The sequence below is a fragment of the Pogona vitticeps genome, chromosome 4 (assembly GCF_051106095.1).
Source record: "Pogona vitticeps strain Pit_001003342236 chromosome 4, PviZW2.1, whole genome shotgun sequence".
Taxonomy (NCBI): Eukaryota; Metazoa; Chordata; class Lepidosauria; order Squamata; family Agamidae; genus Pogona; species Pogona vitticeps.
Window position 1 is genome coordinate 53,051,042 of NC_135786.1, and position 23,649 is coordinate 53,074,690.

The 23,649-nt window shown below is 40.3% G+C and overlaps 1 protein-coding gene and 1 long non-coding RNA gene across 5 annotated transcripts in view; one reads left to right on the forward strand and one right to left on the reverse strand.

Annotated features, from left to right (window-relative positions):
• The window catches only part of LOC144588991 (uncharacterized), a 193,393-nt gene that overhangs the window by 168,719 nt on the left and 1,025 nt on the right, over nt 1–23,649 (forward strand). The window lies entirely within an intron of this gene.
• Nucleotides 1–23,649, reverse strand: part of SCUBE3 (signal peptide, CUB domain and EGF like domain containing 3) — a 171,138-nt gene that overhangs the window by 83,527 nt on the left and 63,962 nt on the right. For all 4 annotated transcript variants that reach the window (XM_072997396.2, XM_072997394.2, XM_020796188.3 and 1 more), the window contains exon 4: nt 22,011–22,145. In XM_072997396.2, the coding sequence (XP_072853497.1) occupies nt 22,011–22,145 (135 nt within the window). The remainder of the gene's footprint in view (nt 1–22,010; nt 22,146–23,649) is intronic.

The following is a 23,649-nucleotide window of genomic DNA, read 5'->3' on the forward strand; positions in this document are numbered from 1 at the left end:
TCTGCGCTTTGGCCAGAGACCCATGATCAAGTCTGTGAATTTTATATGGCCCATGGCAGTTGGGCAGTTGAAAGAAATCTGGGGTCCTTCTTCCAGGTGGTCCTCCATTCCTGTCTTAAATGAAGATTTATGAACTTACCACCACCACCAATAACAACAGCCTTGTATGGACAGAAACAGTTGTACCTTCTGTACAAAAGAAACAGCACAACACATTTTGTTCACACCTTTCTACAATAAAACCTAGGAGGCAATGTATGTATTATAGTGCTGCTTCTTACTTACCAATGCATTGCCTGTGTATTTCACACCACTTTCCCCCATTGGAACAGAAAACTTTCTCTTCAATTAGATCCCCCCCCCACCCGTATTAGCCAACTATTCTCTTCATCTTTTCAGTACCCCAATACTCAATTATCATTTTACATTCTTGGCTTTGTTCTACAACAGTTCTTGTGGCAGACAACTCAAGGCACTAGTGCTGTTTCATGGGGGAGTGGGGATGTCAGATGTCTCTCAGACTATGTGCGGTAAATCTGCAAAGGACAGCATTAGCTACAAACACTGTTGTCTGACACATCCCTGCTACAAGGAAAACAGGGTGTTGCTGAGTCATGCCCCTGGATTGTTTGTGCTCTGTTCTGGCACAAAGGACAATGAGTTCTGAGCCTCAGCATCCATGCTTCCATGCTGGCTGCTCAAGAAAAGAAGCTGCCAGATCCAAGATGGCCATGCCCTTTGCACCTCGGCCAAAGAAGGCTGCAGCAGACAAGGAGATTGGATGTCTCTCCTGTTACACAAGGAGGATGTTACAGTTTGAATGGGACAAACTACCTAATCCAAACCTATCATAGAACACTGAAGAGCCTTTTAAGGCTGTATTGTTAATACAGTTATATGGGAGGAACTCCCACTGAACACATTTTTCAATGAATATATAGCCATGTTCTGTAGCAACAAGTGCACTGAAGAGTCCTCTGGTACCAAAAAGACTCATAATATTCTTGTAGCCTGAGCTTTTTATGGTTATAGCACACATAATAAGATGAATAAAAAGCAGTGTACATGGTTGCTATTTTTCCTGAACAAAGGTGCAAAGTGGTAGTCTACTCAAACATAGATCTGAATTATCAGACATTATCAAAAATGCAGTAAAATAATATGATGCAAGGAACCATACAATCATGAAATGAGAGGTCAGAAGACAGCAAATTGACAGAACATCAAAAGGTAATATGTAGTATGTCAGTGAGTGCCATGTGTCTCTGGCTGTTAAGGTATCACATCTCTCCATCCCAAACTGTGTTTATTTTTGTAAACTGTCCCATATCATTGCCATATATTAGGTTGAGAAGCAGCATAAAGACCATAATAAATAGGGTGGGGTCAGTAAAATGATTAAGCTCAGCCAGTAACCAACAAAGGTCATCATTTGCCGAAATTAGATGGAGCCCTCTTTCTGTATTTCGCTAAATAAAGCAGCAATTGAAGAGTCAGAGTAGTCTTAGGTTCTGTATATAAACAAGCTTCCCATTATGAGATATCAACCTGAACAGAAAATGCAGGTAGATTGAACAGCATCTATCACAGATTCCTCCTGCCTCCAGTGTTGTTTCTTATATGCACTGAAACAAGACCTAAACACAATTCAGCTTCTCCAGTATCCATCTAACATCTCTATATACCCAGTTTAACAGCACTGAAGTATATGTAGAAATACTCATTCTCATGTGTCCTAGTCTGGTAAGAAAGCTTCTGTTTGAAAGTTACAGCTGGCTAGTGATTTGTATACTTTATAGTAACCATTCTGATGTTCACATGTCCAGCCTATCACTTTCAATGTGTATGCTGCTAAAACATCCCCAAGAAAGTTACTAATTCCCCTGTCCTTCAACTTGATCTCTGAATGCAAGGTAAAGATTACACACACATACCCAATAAATCTAACATTAGAAAGTTGAAAGGGAGAGGAGGGTGGAAAAGAAGGCAGGTGCTCAAAATCATACATGTGTGTCAGACTTGTACATTATGCCAGCTTCACAATATTTCTCTTTCTTTTCTTTCTGTTTAGTCCTTCTCAGATCCTCTCCTGTGATGAGGGTGAGGATGATGAAGATTGCCACATTATCACAATCTCCCCATCATTCCTTGATAGGGGCTTATACTGAATTAATTTATCAGGGATGAGAGCTGTCAGTTTAAATTCCTTTCTGTGTACTGTTGAACTATAGCAGTTGATGCAACAGCTGAACAAATCTCATTACTTCTTCATTCCATGTAACAACATGGCCCAGGTATACCTCACAAATAGACATGTTTCAAGTAGAGAGGTGCAACACTACCCACCACATCAATTTCTGGCGATGTCTGCAACAATCTAGACCTCTTTCATTCCTCACCATCACTATTATTCTTGGCAGATTAATGCATATCCTTGGAGGAGAGGGTACAATTCTGTTTCCAGCCCCTACTTACTGAAGAATTGCTGAGAGAAGCAGACTAAGAAGCCCTATAATAGAACACATCATGTCATAGCCACAGGCAACATAGGCACAGCTTGGATTTAGAACTAGAACATTTTTATTACTCATCTTAAAGAAGATGAAGCTCTTCTCCTTTTGAAGACAGAAAAGACTCACTGTACTAACTAAAGCAGGAGATGGGGGTTGGTGGGCAATAAAACAGAGGCCGCAGAGGACACCTAATCAAATCAAAATATCCCTGGGTATTTACTAATTGGTTATATTTATAGCTAAATTCTACAATAAACAAAAGTTCTTATGACATGGCTGTCTTCCCCCTCACTGTTATTTTCACAACAAATGCTATAAGGTAATTCAGGCTGAGAAAGTGTGACTAGCATGAAGTCATCAAAAGAGCTTCATGGCCAAATGTCAATCTAAACCCTGATCACCAGAGTCCAGCATTTTAACCACCACAGCATAAAGGCAAAAAGTTTATTTAAAAGAGTTGTAGTATATAGTGTGATATCTTCAGGACATGGGGTGCCTTGTGATATATCCTACAAAAGAAGACCAGGACCAGGATTGTCGTTTTGGCAACAGTTTCATGTTTCTTGCAAGGTTTCGTGCTATCCTGACACATTCTTGAAACTGGTTTAGAAGAGTTCGGAACAATGATTTGTGCAAATATAGTGGGAATAATGATTTGCCCATTGTGTTGCCTCTCTATAATTTTTTGCTTGAAATAATAACTTCTGATGTATTTTTGGAAAGTGCCTTTAAAGGCCAAGACCCAGTACTGTAGGCATGCAGCCATGACTCTCCAGCATTTGTGGTAAAAGCCTTGCATAAACAAATCTCTGCACTGCAGAATACTGTCAGTGAAGTTCAGTCAGTAAAGTTCAGATTAGTTTCTGAACTCCAAGTGATGTAAAGCTTGTCTCATCCTGCACCCTCCAAACATCTCCCATATGATGGGAAAAATATCTCCCAATTTTTTATGGTGCAAGAATCTGGCAATCAAAAGTTCAATGGGATGTTTTGATGGCTATTTCTTAGTGTGTAGTTACAACATTGCTTTCTTTTGCCTATAGGACTAGGTTTGGGCATGTCTCCTTTTGTATGGTAATGTGCACAATGATGTGAGTATGGGCATCTCTTTTTCCTGACCCCTCCCTCTTAATTACACTGCTGGTGCATGGCTTCTTGGTGGTTATTCAGGGAACATTTCTGCAGTTGCAGGACTAAAGCTGTATAGCATTAGATCCCTTCACTCTTGTTTTCAGCTGCACAAGAATATGTCCTACTTGAAGGCAGCAAGAAAGTCCATGGGCAATCAGTCAGTGCACAGGGAAAATGTCACAAGGGTTCAGGAATGAGGGAGTTGATAATCCCAGTCCAAAACCAGAATCAATCCATAAGCCAGTGACATACCAAGTCAAATATTCAGAGAGCAGCCAGGAGCAGGGTTCATGAACAGTCCAGGTCAGATTGGCAGGAGATTAATCAGACAGGGTGAAGATGAGGAGCAGACAAGAGGTGGGAGGAGTAAAAATCTTGGTTTCAGCACATTTGTCAGGATTTGTTTTCTGTACAGTATTTATCTGGTTGTGGCATGCAGCTGCAGCTACTCAAACATTTGACACAGCTTGGCCAACTTTGATGAAGATTTTCCCCCCCCTCGATTGTAATCCACAGTAAGTCAGCATTCTTTAGGGTTTCAAAACTGTCCCACTTCAGAGTCTTCTGTGCTATCTGGAGGAAATGGCCTAGAAGACCCAGGCTCTGCCTTAATCTTCTGTGTCTCTTGGGAAGGTCTGTCAGCGGAGTCCTTGAACTTTCTTTAGTTGAGTCATGTAAACTTGCCTTCATCATCCAAAGGAGATTGTCAGTAAGAGCATAACAAATAAAACCACTTCTTCTCAGCAATTGCTCTATTAAGTTAATCTTTCTTTTGGCTGGACATCTCTGCAGTGGAGGCAGAGTGGGAGTTAATACAGTACTTTAACATGGAAGATATCACAACACACATTATGCATTACCATGGATTGCTCTTTTTAAAAATAGATGCTGTTTGCCATGTGCTACCATGCTGTATGGTTTTAGCTATGTACTGGAATCTTAAGTTTTAAGATCCTCCAGAATTAAGAGGGTCATATGAATGATGGCTCTCCTTCATCCTATGAGTGTGTCTGTGTTTCCACTGTCATTTCCAACCCTTCCCCACTCCCCATTCCCCTTCTGTCTCATACAAGCAACACACTGAGGAAGTATACATCAGGACTAGACAGGGGAGGTTGGGTGAGGGTTCCAAGAGGGTCAAGATAGGAGGTTGCAAGTGGCCATGCTGTGTAGGAAAAAAGGATGATGAAACGTAGTGTAGATCACTGGTAGAAGTAATTTGCATAGGGACATATATAAATGCTCAGGGAAGCTGGTTTAACTGAAGCTGTTGAAATGAAACACATTAATCCAACCTGATTGGAGACACTCCTCATTTCCTCTGCACTTAAAACAAGGGTCATGTTGCCATGGAGCAGGGAGACAGTGGTTGGAAAACAGCACCAAAAAGGTGTCTTACTGTTTATCTGTACTCTGAAAGGCCAATGGGATTTGGCTTCACGAATATCCTGAAGATATGGGTGATAAAATGCTTACTGTCCATGATCAGCAACAGAAAACTAAGCAAACACCTATGAAAACCCTGTGGGAAAACAATTTGTATTATGTCAGCTGCTTCTCTGTGTTCAGCACATTTGTTTCTCCAATGCTTCGTCTTTCCTCATATATTTACACTACTTTCCTCCCCAGTTTTATGCTAAAACCCTGTTATAATCAATGCCTTGCTGGCCATTTCTCTTTCCTCCCCTTGGCTCTGTATCAAATGGAAAACTGAGGATCTGATGACGGCTACAACTTGGCTACCCCATTCTCATAAGAAATGAGAAAAGGTCACCTACAACCTCTGCTGTAAAAGCTGGATTCTGTGGGTACTGAATAGAGCATTGAACAGATTTTATATAACATTCAACAAAATCCACAGGCAGACAGGGGAGGGGGGATGGAGACAGCTAATGTGGTCATTCACAGCTTGATTCCAGTAAGAGATTGCATGCTGAATGCTCTGGACTGTTTTGTCTCATTTTAAGCACAAGTATCCTGCAAGCAGCAGTTGATTTGCTCCCTCTGAAAAGACCACATTGGAAGCCCAGGGTTTCTTATGTTGGTTTTTACAGTGTGGAGAGAACCAAACCAATCACAACAACTGTCTGATCATTTTACGGTCCATACAGGGTATAATCTCAAGCTTGCTTGGAGGTGCTGTCAGCACAGTGCCAAAACTTAATTGAAAGACGACCTGGTGCTGAGCAGGCCAGCTACAAAAACAACACAGGGTCCTGTTGGAATTGCATGAGGACAGGGTGGAGAGCCAAGAACAAGCTTTCTTTGATAAACAAGGTACATTCACTATGGCTGGAGAGATGTTCACAATCAGATCTTGTCTCCACAAAAGCTATTCAAGGAGATAAAATGTGCTAAATTCAACTTCTTCTTTTTTGCATTACATTTTCTCTACACTTTGAAAGCATGGGGAACCTTCTGAATGTTCTGTGAAGAAAAAAAGCACTTTATAATAATGCCCTTTTATTGGAAAAAAGGGCAACCCACTTTTTCACACAGCCTGTGGATTTTTATATAGGTAGGAGTGTTTTGCTCTTTCATAAGTTGGTTCCATATTCCCATTCCAGAAGGAAAAAAACACTCCTGTGATATCTTGGCTGGTGTCAAACTGGAGCTCCTGCTCTCATTCTTACTGCCTAATTCATCTAATTTTCTTTCCTTGGGTCTCATACCATACAGTGAAGAAAGAACACAGACTTTTATCATGCTTTCACAATGAATATTCTGAGACAGCAGGTAGTAGAACAATTAGGTATGGAAGCTAGCTTCAGTCATGCCCAAACTCAAAAGAATGGTCTCAAATCTTATCCAACACCATCCCTAATTCTACTCAGGTGGCCACTGCACACTGACTCTCTGTATTATGAGAGTTTTAGCATAATAATAAACATAAAAGTGCTACTGGAGGAGAAAGCAGGAACACTTTCTGTAGTGGTGACTCTGCAATAAGGCCATGTAGCAGTTAAAGTAGACTGTAAAAGTTATATTGATCTGGCTTGCAACTTGTTTGCATAGCAAAAGATGAGGTCACAGATGGAAGCCAACAAAATACTCAGGGGGATTCAGGATATCTTCATTATCTTATTTATGGGTGGATTTTATGTTGTACTTCAATTTTTCTCAGTGTGGGCCATATGTCCCCTGCCCCCCCCGGCACATTTGAAGGGGGCACAGGGTGGAAATATTTCTTTACACACCACCCTATAAGGTTTGTTATGTGACTTATACAATCCTGATTTGGCCTATATTTCTTTTTTATTGTCTTTATGGCTGCCGCCAAAAAAAGGTTGAGAATGGCTGCTTAACCTCATTTATTTCCAAGATCCAGATGGTGTTTAATTATCTTGCACTTCTGCTATTAATTTCCACTACATTTAATACCTAAAATGTGTTGGGTCCCCCCCCCATGATGATATGCCACAGCAATGCGGTCATCATGTGCAACTATATGTGTTCAGCTCTCATTCCTCCTCTCATGGCCCCATTTTCAAAACACTTTCAAAAGTTGTATGGTGATGTGAAGGAATGGACTCTAATGCTAAAACATCTTTCTGGGTAGACAGATTTTACTAGGACTTATGAAGTATATCACACAGCAGAAGTGACATTGACAGAAAAACTAATTTTGGCATACCCTTAAAGTAACAGCAGCAGTTTGCAGTGTGTCGAGAGCAATAGTCTTATAGCTGTCAGGTTAGGATTATAATATCAAATAGTTAACGTATAAAATAACAACTGAGACCAGAAATAACTGTTAAAAACAGACTGTAATTATACATGAAAGAACACTAATGTTGCAGGGAAGTGACTGAGGCAGTATTTTCCCATTTGTAAAATCAAAGGGCTTCAAATGAATCTCATGCTTAAGTCCTGAAGACCAACCACCAAAGAAAGGACGCTAATACGCATAATCCTAGAGATGAGACAAACTCATGCTGTGACACATAGGTGTTCACATTAATTAATGATTTCTCTCTTCTAGTCATGGCCTATATCTGATGTCTGTTTCTAGCCTGAAATGAAAGCCTGGTGCATCCCTGGTTTGGCAGACAAGGTTTGAGAGTTCAGGACTACAAAACTTTGTGTCTGCTTATGTCCTAGATTGCAGAACAGAGTTTAAAAAGGAGGTAAAGGTGAAAGTCAGAGCCAAGTACTTGAAAAGGATTGAAGGTATGGAAAAGGAATGGAAAAGGAAGATATCATTATTAGTTCGTTTTCGTTTATTCGTTTAGTCGTGTCCGACTCTTCGTGACCCCATGGACCAGAGCACGCCAGGCCCTCCTATCTTCTACTGCCTCCCGGAGTTGTGTCAAATTCATGTTGGTTGCTTCGCAGACACTGTCCAGCCATCTCATCCTCGGTCGTCCCCTTCTCCTCTTGCCATCACACTTTCCCAACATCAGGGTCTTTTCCAGGGAGTCTTTTCTTCTCATTAGATGGCCAAAGTACTGGAGCCTCAGCTTCAGGATCTGTCCTTCCAGTGAGCACTCAGGGTTGATTTCCTTTAGAATTGATAGGTTTGTTCTCCTTGCAGTCCAGGGGATTCTCAAGAGTCTCCTCCAGCACCACAATTCAAAGGCATCAATTCTTCAGCGGTCTGCTTTCTTTATAGTCCAGCTCTCATTTCCATACATCACGACAGGAAAAACCATAGCTTTGACTATTCGGACTTTTGTTGGCAAAGTGATGTCTCTGCTTTTTAAGATGCTGTCAAGATTTGTCATTGCTCATTATTAGTAGCAATCTCCATTTTGTAAATATTCCCCAGAAGAAAAGACTGTGGCACTTGACCATGGGCACAACATTTAATATTGATCCTCATAAAGCAAGAGAGAGTAGTGAAAAAGTATATACAAAAAAACACCCCTTCTGGAAGATTCATGAGAATGGCTCACAGTAGGGTACAGTTCTTTCACAAAACTACAGTTGAGACCATGTTTTGATCTGATGCTGTAGCTTGCCTGAGTTCTTCCTAGTCACAATTGCCATCATGCACACTGGTTGGGGAAGCATGAACAAACATTTATTTCCCATTCCCTGTGTTGTCTCTCTCTCATCAGGTTAAACATTTCCCACATGTTGTGAAGGCAAACATCAGCAGTGGGAAGAGTTGATGCCCCATACTCATTAGAAGGTTACAAATGGGATGGAAAGCCTTTGTAAGTACAAAAAGCTCCCTGATACAAAAGTTTACTTAGCCAATATATAGAGGGCAACATTGAGAGACATGATGATGTAACAGAGAAGCTGGGGCTAGTGTACTCACACTTTCTCTCCCACCACCATCACTAAAAGAGGGTGGAATTTCTGAAGATGGTCTGTGTTCCATGGCCATCTTTCTTGGAAGAAGAGTGGCCAAGTAATAATTGGTTCTTCAATTCTAAGTTACTGGTCTGAATCCAATCATCATCATTAAAAGCATGCCTATTTCCATCTCATAGCTATCCAGCTATAAGCATTAAATGAGTTTTGGAACAGCGTGCTTCAGTTTCTGAGAAATAACAATTTATGATTGGTTTACTTCATAAAAAATGGCTGCAATTGCAGACCTTAGCTGACCCTTCCCCAAGTTCTGGCAGACTGTCTCAGTTACAAAGCAGAGGAATGAATTAGAACATACACTGACCCTCACAGCAGGACTGAAGGGAGAATGGTAAAATATCAATGAGAGAGGCCTATTTATGAATGATCATACAGATAGAAGAACCAGGTATTCAGTTACAAAGAGATTATTTCCATTCACAAGTTCATGCAATATATGAACAGCAGACAAAAGCTTGTCAATCTCAAACTGCGTAAAGCTGACGCAAGCAGGATGGCTTCTTGGAACAAGAGATTACACTAATGAGTCTACTGGTTGAATCTTGTGGGTATTAGTCAGATTTCTGGGGAATCATTCAAACAAGATCATGAATGGTTCCAGCACAGGTGAGCAATAAATTTGGCAGTTTGAAAGCCATTCCAAATGATATCCATGTAGGTCCACAGAGTTCAACAGAAGTATGTTGAATCCAGCTATCTAAACAGAGTTGAAACAACAAAACAGTTGTGCAGCAATGATAAACAAGAATCTAACAGTATGAACTGGGGTGTGTAACCTACAGTATGACAATTCAAAGATTGTTGGATTGCAACTCTCATGAAGCCTTGCCTGCATAGCTAATGGTGAAGGATGATGGGAGTTGCAATCCAACCCCTACTGAAGGATCACTGGTTATGCACCCCAAATATATTGTTGGCTGGCCTAATCTTTCCTTGTCCTGAATGCAGAAAAGCCAAAATCTGTCAGCACTCAGCATCTCCTGTGATTGATTACAACACTATATGACAAGCTGACTGTCAGCTAGTTACAGAAGAAGCAATCTTTCGGCAGTAATTGGGCAATCAACAGTTGACTGAGCAACAGTTGTTATTATATTTTTATTTCACTAGAGGCTAGTGTTGAGGATTGAGGCTATTATATTTTGTTCGTATCACAAGAACAGAAGATTCACTGGAAAAGATAAGTGTAAAAAAAAAGTCAAAAGGAATAAATGAAGACCAAATATGAGATAGATGGACTCAACAAAGGAAGCCAAAACCTTGAGTTTGTAAGATATAATCAAGGCTTAAAACAGAAATTATCACAGACAATTGTGAAATAACTTCTGCAACTGGAAAGGGTCATAATAAACCAAAATCAACTTGCTGGCATATTGTTATTTACTGTTAATGTCACAAAAGGATGGGTATGTCACTTCTTTATTCTTGAACAGCCTCTGTGCTGGTATGATAGGGGCGCAAAAGATACAACTTGACCTGTTATTGTACTTATCTTGCAAGCACCAATTCAAAAGCATTTAGGTCCAGCAAAAACAAAAAGTTGGCAGTCCTACATAGATGAACATTGCTGGTACAGTAGATCTTGTTGTTGTCTGCACAGAACTGGAAACCTCCCGGCCACTGCACCACTCTGACGGCAGTCTAGTTGCCTGTAGAGATATAAGTAAAATATGGAGTGATACATAAAGTGTAGCAGCTATAAAAGATTATGATGTGGTGGGTATTTTTAAAATGAGTAATTGAGTAAGGATGCTATCACCTTGGTTTTTTGCCATTCCTCATGGCTTAGCCAGACCTTCAACACCTGCATGGAGTGTGCAATCACCTAGCATATTTCCATGAGTCCTCTGTTGAGGGAAGGTCATCCCATTGTTACTGGGATAATACTTCCCTATTTAGTACAGGCAGGTACAGAGGAACTCTTCCCTTGAAGTACTGTGTATCCTGCTGCCATGCATTGTCCCTCTGGTCCTGCAAAGAAGGAGAATTTGACTAGCACTAGCAAAAAGTGGAATGGGCTGTTGATCAATAAAGTTGGTGGCGCTTCCCATGACCTTCCCCCGTGCATAGTTAGGCTCACACACATTTGAGGATTTGTGCTCAGCATGTATTTATTTGATATAAAATGTATACTTACCTTTCATGGTATTATTATGGGTGGCAGGAGAGGTTCATCAAATATAATGCCCTCCCTTTCTCACTGATACAGTAAGACAGGAACAAATACAATAATGTTTTACTGCCTTTAGTTAATTCTTAAAGGAATTTTTGTTTGTTTTAGAAGAATTTTCCTCCATCCAGTTGTGGGACGTTAGTCCTACTTTTGTGTGAATAATCCTCTCAGGTCACACTCAACCCTAGAAGAAGAAAGTTTTCTAATGTCTGATCAGGGAACTAATGACTAATAGTCGATTTCTGGGAGTTTTGGGTTGTATTTTAGTCTTGTGAAACAATGAAGATGCACATGCCCTGTATAACTCCAGGTAACTTGGAAATGATTGTTTAGTATCCTCTGCATCAGGCTGAGTCAACTTCTGGGATGGCTCACAGATACCTAGCAACCATTTTTGTCAGAACACGCAGAAACAGGCTGCCTTTGAAAGAAGCAGAGCCAAGGAGGAAAGAGGGAATTGTATTAAACCATGATGATTAGTTATAACCTGCTGAGTAATGAAGAACTATTAAATAATGCACAGTTTCTTCATGTTCCAAGGAGATAGTTTGTGATCATGGTGCTTGAGCGCTCTGCGCACCTTGGGATAGGAGAGCCTGGGCTTGAAGGACAAAAGATGCTCAGGACTCATATTCCATGGTACCAATTTACCCTCTCTGAAAGTAATTTTACTGACCTGTGTCTGAGTGTCTTGCCCTTGCAGCTGCAGGTCCAATAGTAAAGTTTAGATTCTTCATGCGTATTTTGTGTCTGATGTTCTGATGAAGATGACTTGAAGGGAATCTGAAAACACAAGTGCTATTTGTCTGTTCTTCCTATGCTGGAGTAGGCCAAAGCAGTTTGTTATTCATGCAAAATGTGTTTCCACCAAGATTCTCCATCACAAAGTTGCCACCTCTCTGCTCTTATTTTTGTTACTGTTCAGGAAGATGGAGGTAACCTCACAACACATAAATTTGTCTGGGAGCTCTGTTCCTTTGAACCTCTGTCCCATTGTGACTGGCTACATAATCAGCAACAGGAAAATCTCTGGTCAACATGCAGCTCTTCAGACCTCCACATGTACAATGTAGATGTCTCAACTGGAGCCTCTCCATAGAACTAGCTGAAATTATATCCTCTAAGGTGGCTATGAAGCAGAGTGAAAACTATTGTTTGCAGCTTTGAGACACAAAGCATAGAAAAATTACCCTTCTGGATGATCACTTCCAGAACATTACAGGATTCTGGGAGCTATAATTTAAAAAAACAACCACTCTGTTTTTATTAAGTGTATACTCTAAAACAGGGGTTCCCAACCTTTTTCACCCCGCGGACTGGCTGGGGAAGATGGGGCACCTTGTGCACATGTGTGAACAAGGCACACTCTTGTGTGAATGAGTGTGAGCACACACGCACAAAGAGCAGTGTGGTGCTTGTGCAGGCGTGCACTCACATGCAAATGGTGGCACAGGGCTCGCATGGGCGTGTTGGACTGCATGCGCATACACAAATCTGCTGTGTGTGGGTGACTGCATGCGGGGAGTGCGTCGGGAGGTCTGTCTCCATGGCCTGGTCTGGCTTAGGCCATGGACTGGCACTGGGCTGCGGACCAGGGGTTGGGGACCTCTTCTCTAAAACACATGAGACAAAAGTAAAGAAAATGCAGAGACATGGGAAACTTCTCACTTGGTGGGCAAGAAAATAAAAAGAGGTACAAGAGGTAAAATTAGAACTATCCCACAGTTAACCTAGGTATTAAGAATTCTTTTTTAAAAACTAGATTAAAATAAACACAAGAAAAATATTTTTAAAAACTAATTTCTTAAAGCAGAATAAAGAAGTCAGCTAAATATCCAAAGGAAAGAGTTTTATATGTGAAAAAGAAAGTACACCTTATTTGAATTCTAGGGTTTTCTGTATCAGGACATAATAAAAATTAGCCGGTCCTTAGCAGGTTTGAAAATTAAGTAAATACAACCTCAAATGAACAACAACACATGACATATTACACCGTATAATTTGCTTCATCATCAACAATAATAAAAAAGGGATTGGATGACAATGAGCAAGTTTTATAGTATACAAAATGCAATTAAAAATTACAGAGAAAGTATTTTAAAACCTTAATAACAGCAGTGCTGTGGAAGAAAAGACAACAAAGTATTAGACAGTACACCCAAAAAAGACAAGTATGACGACAAAACTGATGTTTATAACTGAGAAAGAGAAAACAGAATTGAAAGAATTATTAGCATAATATAGCAGCACAGCAACTTGTATTACATGTAGGTGCTCACAAAGCTCTCTTGCATCTTCCTTGCTGTAAGAGATCTTATGTTATAAGAGAGCCATAACCCTCAGGAGGAATAACAAAAGTTTTTGTTTTGGAAAATCAGCCAAAATTGACAAATATTGAGAGAGAAATATTTGTCTGTAGGTATTGTACAATGGGCCTTTAAAAGATAGTTAAGGAGTTCCTCCATTTGTTCAGTCCTGCATATGCATGCCTTCTGGGCCACAGGGATCACAGATCTCACACAAGCACCTTCAGTAGAAGAACAAAGAGGTTGGAAACTAAAGGAGATACTGTTAAGAGACAAATAATTCACGAAGTTCGGAGTTGAAAAGTGAGCAAAGTCAGCAGCATGTGCAAGTAGTGTCACACTTGACCAGATGGGAATCTAAATCACTTAATAGTAGAACGTGTTTTTGGATCTAGAGACCAAAGACTTCACCATATAGATGACTTGCTCAGAGTAGTGTCTCGGGTCTTCCACAAATAAAAAAATGTTTGAGGTATTTCTTATCAGCATGCTTAAGATTGAATCCTAAGAATAATTTCAGATAATACCTGCAAAAGCTCAGTTGTTCCAATACAGACATGTATCACAGAGAACCATGAGCAATTGTACTACACTATGCTTTATATCCTAAAAGGGACGTGGTGGCGCTGTGGGCTAAACCGCAGAAGCCTCTGTGCTGTAAGGTCTGTAGATCTTCAGCTGTAAGATCGAATCCACGCAACGGAGTGAGCACCCATCGCTTGTCCCAGCTCCCGCCAACCTAGCGGTTCGAAAGCATGCAAATGCAAGTAGATAAATAGGGACCACCTCGGTGGGAAGGTAACAGCATTCTGTGTCTAAGTCGCACAGGCCATGTGATCACGGAAGATTGTCTTCGGACAAAACGCTGGCTCTGTGGCTTGGAAACGGGTATGAGCACTGCCCCTAGAGTTGAACACGACTGGACAAAAATTGTCAAGGGGAACCTTTACCTTTACCTATACTTTATATCCAGCTACCTGTCTTTAACCAGTATACCCAAGTATCTGCAAAAAAAAAAAACAACAACCTACTATTATGCTCACTAAAATCAATGAGACAGCAGATTTTATTCTGCCACTAAATGCATATGGCGTAAGGTCATTTTACTATATAGAAACATATTCCATAAATAAGATTCTCATCCTTCTAGCTCTTGTTCTTCCATCTTTTCCCCTCCAATGAGGAAAATTTATTTTACTACAGCTCCCTATACAGTTGGGATTAATGCATCTCTTTTGACAGAAATTCCTCTCTCAAATTACCAGTTTGCTCCGGAATTGGCACCAATGAGTTCAAAGGATTTTTCTGTGAGGTCAATGCAAATGAGCCCATCCTTTTTAAAATTTCAGTCCAGACCTTTTTTTCCCTGCCATTACTTTTTCTAACTACAACAATTTAAATGGTGTTTGCCTGTGGGATCATTTGTTTCATTCTACAAAATTACCAAGGCATGTGACTCTGGGTGGTTTTTCTGGAGACATAATAAGTTTGAGTGTGATGTTTTGAGGCATGCTAAAATTTACCCCTAGCTTCTCTAAGTATTTTTTAAACTATTGAATCTAGTTCTAGATCACCTTATCACTGCATCGCAACATTAATTTAGTGCTAGATCACATAGGCACAAACAAAAAAGACAAACATTAGTATAATATTGAAACCAACAAACTCCAGCAAATTACAATGTTTCCATGATATGTGTGCATGTTTGTAAATGAATGGAGAACTATGGAAAAGTGTCCGTTTTCCCTACCACTGTGCAAGCCTTTAAACAGTCCCAGTGGCTTGAAGGCAGACCATAAGAGGAGAGCTGGGGATTAGCAGGAGGGTGGTATCAAAGGAATTGGGTCTGTAGGCAAAGATCAAACCTCATCTGATTAAGGGGCTGATGTGGACACTGGCACTGAAACAAACTAGGATCTTTGTGTGGTTACCTAAACTGAATGCAGTCACAAAAGAGACTGAAAACTGAGCCAGTGCAAAGCCAAATCACTTTGATTCGGCTTGCCAACATACTTGCATCCTAAGAACCAAAAGATAACAAAGATGCTCAAAGGAGGCAAAAATACAATTAAAGTTAGACAGTATTTGGTGGCCTAGTATTAAGATTAATATTAATAACTGCATGCCATCAAGTCATTTCTTATTTCTGGTCACTCTTCCTAGGGATTAGAAAATATCTATACATGAAATCAGTGTCATGTGAGCTGAGGCATTCTCACTGCCCCTTTGCATGCAAAAGAGTAAAGACTTGTCAGCGGTTATCAAGGAAGTCAAAATGACTGAAAAACAAAGTCACTCTCTAATCAACAGGTAGTAAGTGTTGGGTCTGTGACTGGCCTGCAGGAGATCAATCAATTCAAGTTTCTTTGAACTGTACAGGGAGCCAGGTGTATGGATGAATTTCACATAGGAATTCAAAAGAATACAGTTACCACAATATCATAGCGAAGCCCATGACTTGAGCTGTGGGTGTGGAGAAAACAAATCAAAACAGGTTTCTGTGTCAGCTGCAAACAGCATAATTTAGTGCCCAAAACAAAACTTCTTTATTTATTGACTTTCCAGCTTTTCTTAGAAGTTATTCTAAGTAACAGAAAGTGAACACCAAGAATGAGGTGGTAAAACCAAAACAATACAAGAAATGACAAGAAAAGGCGGGTTCTGTCAGTTGTTCTGCTAAGATTGTACACCACACTATTTCACTAACTTCTACTCCAGTAAATCACTGGGGTTAGCTGCCTCTACTTGGCATGAGTGCTTCAGATGCTCTTGAAAAAGATTTGCAAAGTCTTTGATGCTTTGATCAGAAAACTCATCTGATTCTGTTGCAGCTTCTCTAAATGACATCATCATTTCCAACAAAACTCTAAGCAGCTTGTCAACATCAAACACAAATGTGCCTCTTCCTAACAAAGCTGGTTTTCTGTCCTTCTTGCATGGAGTTTATACAGCACATACAGTATTAGACCAAGCGACATATCAGGGAGTTGGATGTCACAGAACTCCCATAACTAAAGTCAGGGATTTTTGACTCAACGGTCAGCCCCTCCATGTAGAGACAATAAAAATTATCATCCTGGCAGAGAATTGTTCTCAGAGTCTAAACTAGTCTCACCCACACTGGCTGGAAGGGGGCCTTCCTAGACAGAGAGGATTATAAGGACTTCCTTAAGGTGGGCCCTTGTATGAGCATCAGTATCCTTTGCTCTGGTATTTCACTTCAGATCCTTCAGCTCTGACCTGTGGACTTATTACTTGGCTCTGATTTCCTTGTTCAAATCCTGGTTCACCTTTGGCAGCTGTCAACCTTGACACATGGTTTGAATTTCATCTGTGCCATTTGATGATTAGGTGGCTATAGATAAGTCATTGTTTTCTTCTCTTTAGCTTCACCATCTGTAATAGGGGGATTGTAATAATACTGATTTTTATGTCCCAATGTTTTGAAAGGATATAAGATATTATCTGTTCAAATACCAAGTGCTATCATGATTAAAATATATCTATTAGCTCTAGTAATCATTGTAATTTACTAATTCACCCAACTTACCTTTTTCTACATGGAAACACACTGAGTCATAACCACCCCCTACAAAGCCTAGTCAGAGGAGATGGCACTATTTAGATACCACAATGTTGAATATAGTAAAAAGTTTGATTTACACTGCTCACCTGGCATGTTGATCATGTGGGCTGAACAGACTTGTGTAGACTCTAGCACTTGAAGAATAACAGCTCTACAATTATCTCCTCCTGTCCTTAGCCTATATTCACCACTGTACTTTCACTGAACATGAGTGGGTGAGAGCATGGTACACTGATGTTGAATGAAGAGCCCGAAAGGTGTTTATTTAGTAATTTATTAAAACATTTATATTCCACATTTCTGTTAACAACATTCTAAGGTACTTGGTTATAAAATCTTAATATGCTAAGACTCTGATTCCTAATGTCATTCTTTGATCAAGTAACCTCCCTGATAGATGGAGGGAATGCTGTAGACACTGTAGATCTAGACTTCAGCAAAGCTTTTGACAAAGTTCCCCATGATATTCTGATTAGCAAGTTAACTAGGTGTGGGCTGGATAGAACAACTGTCAGGTGGATACATAGTTGGCGACGGAATCATAGAGGGTGATGATTAAAGACTTCTCCCCAAACTGGGAGGAGGTAATGTGGGGTACCCTAGGACTCAGTCCTGGGCCCAGTGCTATTCAATATTTTTATTAATGACCTGGATCAGGGTATACAGGGAATGCTAATCAGATTTGCGGATGACACAGAATTGGGTGGAATAGCTAACATCCTGGAAGACAGAAACAAAATTCAAAATCATCTAGATAGGCTTGAGCACTGGGCTGAAAACAACAGAATGAAATTTAACGGGGATAAATGCAAAGTACTGCATCTAGGAAAAGAAACCAAACACACAGTTACAAGATGGGGGATACCTGGTTCAGCAATACTACAAGCGAGAAGGATCTTTGAGTTATTGTAGATCACAAGCTGGATATGAGCTAACAGTGTGATGTGGCTGCAAAACAGACAAATGCTATTTTAGGCTGCATTAACAGAAACATAGACTCTAAATCCAATGAGGTACTTGTTCTCCTCCATTCAGCACTGGTTAGGTCTCATCTTGAGTACCATGTCCAATTCCGGACACTGTGTTTCAAGAAGGATGCCAGCAAATTGGAACAAGTTCAGATGAGTACAACAGGGATGATCAGGGGACTGGAAACCAAAGCTTATAAGGAAAGATGGAAAGAATTTGGCATGTTTAGTGTTGAGAAAAGAAAACTGAGGCGAGATATGATAGCACTTTTCAAATACTTGAAAGGTTGTCATACAGAGGAGGGGTTGGATCTGTTTTCGATCATCCCAGGGTGTAGGACATACAACAAGGGGTTCAAGCTACAGGAAGCTAGATTTCGGTTGAGTATCAGGAAAAACATCCTAACTGGTAGAGCAGTATGGCAATGGAACCAATTACTTCAAGAGGGGATGAGTGATCCAAGACTGGAGGCATTCACGAGAAATTTAGACAACCACTTGGCAGATATCCTTTGATTTGTATTCCTTCACTGAGCAGGGGGTTGGACTCGATGACCTTATAGGCCCCTTCCAACTTCAGGATTCTATAATTCTATGATGTCTCAGATAAAGGAGTGAACACTGTTCACATTAAAAGCCCTGAAATGTTTTGCTGTCAGTTAACAGATTATTAACATTAGTGTATAAATTGGGCTATAACTGTATTAGGTCTAACAAGCACATCAGTAGCTAAGAGACAATAAACAACAGATGGGATATTAACTGCAAAACGCCTCCAGACCTCTGTAGCTCCAGCTACAGAGCCAGATGCTGTGGAAATTCCAGAAAAAGAGCTTTGTAGATGAGGTATCCACTGAATAGATCTGCTGAAACCTGTACTCAGGAGTGGGACCGGCTCATGTCCACATGGATCACCATTAATCCAAACAGATGAATAAAATCATCCTACCCCATCCCATCCCATTCCACACATATTTGATTTGTAACTGGAGCTATTTTACCTTTGACTTATACAGTACTCTGATGCCTATGGATTCTTTCAATGTATCCACTCATATAATGCCATTCAGCTATTTATCTATCTTTTTTTTAAAAATTAAATTATAGTCCAGCAGAGACAGAGAACGACAAGGCTTTGATGCTAACAATGAAGAAATTGAAATAGTGAAAGATTTTGTACATGTTTTCTCAATAATCAATCCAAAAGGAGACTGCAGTCAAGAAAACTGAAGAAGATTGAGATTCAGAAGGGCAGCAATGAAAATGAATTAGAAAAGATCATCAAGTGTAAGGATGTGTCACTGGAGACCCAAGTTCAAGATAATCCATGCTCTTGTATGATCACCATGTATGGGTGTGGACAGTAAAGAAAGCTGACAGGGAAAAATATATTAATTTGAAATGTGGTGCTGGAGGAGAGTTTTCTGGATACTCTGGACTATGAGAAAGACAAACAAATGTGGTCCAGATCAAATCAAGCCTGAACTATCTCTGCAGGCAAAAATGATGAAACTAATGCTGTCCTACTTTAGGCACATTATGAGAAGGCAAGATTCTTTGGAAAATACAACAATGCTTGGAAAGGTTAAAGGCAGCAGGAAAAGAAGAAGGCCAAATACGAGTTGGATTGACTCCCTAAAGGAAACACAGGCTTGAATTCAGAAGAGATGAGCTGGGCTGTTGAGGACAAGACATTTTGGAAATCTCTTTTTCACAGGGTCACTGTGGTGGAACCCCCATGTCATGCCTGTCCATCATGGGGAGCTCAAGGGCCTATGAGAGGAAAGGAGGGGCGGAACCTAAAGGACAGTTAGAAAGTTGGATAGACAGAGAGGAGAGTTGGAGAAAAGAGGTTTTGAGATAGGGAATTGAAGAGAGAGAGAGTTAGGAGATTGAACTGAGAAAGTTAGGATAGAAATTGGAAAGTTGGAATGCTAGGGAGAATAGGAAAGAGTTCAAAAGTATAGAGAATAAATAGATAGTCAAAGAAAACTGTAGCAGTGAATAAATAAACATACAAACCAATGTGAAAGCAAATGATATTTAATGAACACTCCTAAACATCTGTGATTTTCATCTGTGATGTAAATAAATCTGTCGTATTGGCAGCACATGTCTAAGATCTATCTATTTGGTATTGAAGGAATAATACCTGATGGCAGCATGAAGTGAGGAAACGCATCCAGAGGGTGGGCTTGTGTTTAAGGGGAAATAAACAAAGGACACTGGGTGGACATGACAGTCACCATAAGTCAAAGGTGACTTGACAGCACACAACAACAACAGCAGAGATAGAGAGATCCTCTCCATGGTTTACAAAAGATTTGTGAACAATTAAGCAATTATGAAGACAGCTACAGAGCGGACGGAGGAAAGCTCCCATGGAGTGTAACTTGGCTGCAGTCAGGGGAATGTTTTGCAAATTTTGTAATCTATTTCAGGCTACAAAAAAGAGGCTATAATACCAAATTTATGTGACTTTGAATCAACAGGAGGAACTCTTACAAGTTGTTCACAGCCTTACAAATTCTGGGACAGATGCAAACATAACAGTCTAGAGCACTGGTTCTTAACCTTGGGTTACTCAGGAGTTTTGGACTGCAACTCCCAGAAGCCTTCACCACCAGCTGTCCTGACTGGGGTTTCTGGGAGTTGCAGTTCAAAAGCATCCGAGTAACAAAGGTTAAGAACCACTGGTCTAGAGATCTGCAACTGACTGGCAGCCTATTTTAGATCCAAGGTTGAATAGATCCATTAAGACCTTGACTCCTTATTTTTCCTAGTAGATCAGACTGAGATGTCCAATACACTGTCTAAATAAAGTTTTATAGGATCAGTTTCAGTTAGTAAGACCTGAGAATGTAGGCACCTGTATGCTGTAAAGCTACTACCTCTTATTTGGATCCTTGCCCATCATGGGCAGCACTTTTTTTTGCCCATGCTGGCTATTAAAATCCACCAATGATACATCAATCAATGCTTCTCTCCAGGAAGGCACTGTGCCCTTCTATTTAAAAGAAACTAAATTAAGGCCCATTCTTAAGAAAACTAATTTGGCAACTGGTGATCTGAATTACTACAGACTCGTCTCAAATATTCCATTCCTTAATCAAGAGGGTGGTAGCTGACCAGTTGCAGGTGTTCCTGGAAGAAACTTTTGGTTTGGATCCATTTCAATCAGGGTTTGGGCTGCAACATGGTACTGAAACGGTATTTATTACCCCGCAATCTCATTAGGGAGACAACAGGAGGAATGTAACCTTGCTGGCCCTCATGGATCTTTCTGAAGCCTTTGATACCATCAACCACAGAATCCTTTTGGGATGACTACTGAGTTTAGGAACGGGGGCCTCTGCTTGGTTCCAGTCCTTTCTCAATGATCAATCCCAGATATTACAGCTTGAGGATGCCATATCCACCCCCTTGGGACTCCTGTTATGGGGTCCCACAAGAGTCCAACATCCTCCCAATGTTTTTTGACATCTATGTGAAGCTGCTGGAAGAAGTCATATGGAGATTTGAGGTTTGCTATTAGTATGCTGATGACATGCAACCCTATGTAATCCCAGAAATCAGCTATCCGTTTCATCTACTACTCTTAATCCACGCTGTTAGAAGTGACCACACCAAGTCAAAAAGGTAAATACAAGGAATTTTGCTTTTTCAATTGTAGTCCCTAGTCTCTGGAACAAAGTGACAACAGAGATATGTCAGGCTCCTTCCCTACTTATCTTTAGAGAAAGATGGAATTAAAGCAGACTTTAATAATGGAATTTTCTGATGGCATCATTTTTGTTCTTCACCAGTCCTAGATTTTGACAGTTACTTATAATTATGATTGCATTATTCTCTGTGTACTGCTGTATTGTTTTGAATGCCTTTTTTTGGGGGGGGGGAGTTTTAAGCTTTGATCTTGTAAACTACCCAGAGTAGCGCCTGCACTAATGGGGCTATATATAATTCAAATCAATCAATAATGGAGAGCAGGAAATATAAGCCTTAAAGACCAACCTTCTGGCCGCTGGATACAGGTGTGCTGGTTATCACTTAAGAAAAAGCCCTCACGGCAATGACACTCGTAGCTCCCCATCATGTTGACACAGGTCTGCTGGCAGCCACCATTCCCTTCTGCACATTCATCCACATCTGTTTCAGGAACCAAAGGAGAGAATGAGGAAAAACAGACACTTCATGCCTATTAGTGTTAACAGTATTTATAAACTGTTCTGCCAATGTAGCCCATCAAAACAATTTACAGTTCAAAGACAACAGTACCACACTACAGAATACGAGCACCGTCAGTTTAACAGAGGGTGTTAAGAGTCAGAGGAAACTGGCTCATACAGGAAGACATGGCATGTTTCAAAATGGCTCCCATGGCTTTTCCCATGCTGCTCCTTGTGTCACAGGCAAGATGAAACCTCCCAGTGAATAGTTGTGTCCACAGTCTAGTCAGTGCCTAGAGAGAGGCATCCAAGGGGGACATTGCCAAGCTTCAACTGGATGGAGGTCTCTTCTCAGGTCTTACATCCTGAGCTGTTTGCTCTCCAGTTCCTGGGGATTTCCATGGAGGGATATTATGGAGAGATTTATTCATAAACATTTGGTTGTGTGTTTTTTTTGAGGGAGAGGAAGGAGGGATCCAACTTTTGTGCAAGAAATGCTGAGTGTATAGAAGCACCTTCAGTTTATTTGGTGATGCTAAGTACAGATAAATAAATCCCTTCTCTATAAGGTGCTGCAGCCTCCAATATCTGGTCTAATGTACTATCGCTGCTTTGATCTGTTACCTAGACTAGGCTTGTGAGTTAATGACACCTTCTAGGAAACAGGAAGCCTGAATTCTGACGTCATCTCACAAGCCAAAGGAGAGATAACAGACTCTAAAAAGTCTTTCCATGCAAATTATTTTCTCTGACAAACATACTTATCCACAATAAGAAGCAGGATAGACTCCCTGCTTCAATTTGCCAGTTTATTCCAGTTTACAATCACTAGCCTAGAAATATCTCTAGCCCTCAATTCTTGGTTGCCTGGTCTAACTTTGTCTCTTGCCAATGTTTTTTAAAGGGGCCTTTACCCTTTAAACAAGAGATAGGCAACTTGTGGCCTTCCCAGTGATATTATACTGCAACTTCCATGAACGGTATTCAGTTCCAGTTAGGACTAATGGAAAGAAACTGTATTCCAAAAACACAACTATCCCCAACATTTAAAATCATAACTTCAAAACATTGTTCCGAAATTGGGCAGCACAGCAAGTTTGGTGATTACTTAGTCTACATATTGCACACATTCTTTCATTAAAATGTAACAAAGAATATCATCCTTGCTTTTTATTTGATGGAAATACATTCACTCAGACATAGGCAGGAGACAATTTTGAGATGGAGGGGTGATGAAGCTCATTTAGTTTAATGTGAAGAGACAATGTACATGAATAGAGTCTCTCTTTCTGTCACTTCTGCTGATTAATTTCAGTTGAGCCAGCCAAACATATTGTGATCTGCCAGAAAGTTTAAAAAGGCATTTGTATTGAATCAGATAATACTGAACAGTAGGAAGCAAGGGTGCCAAGTATAATAGCAGTTAGGCTGTTTTCAAGTAAAAGTTGCAACTTCTCTCAATGGGAAGTGAGACAGATGATCTG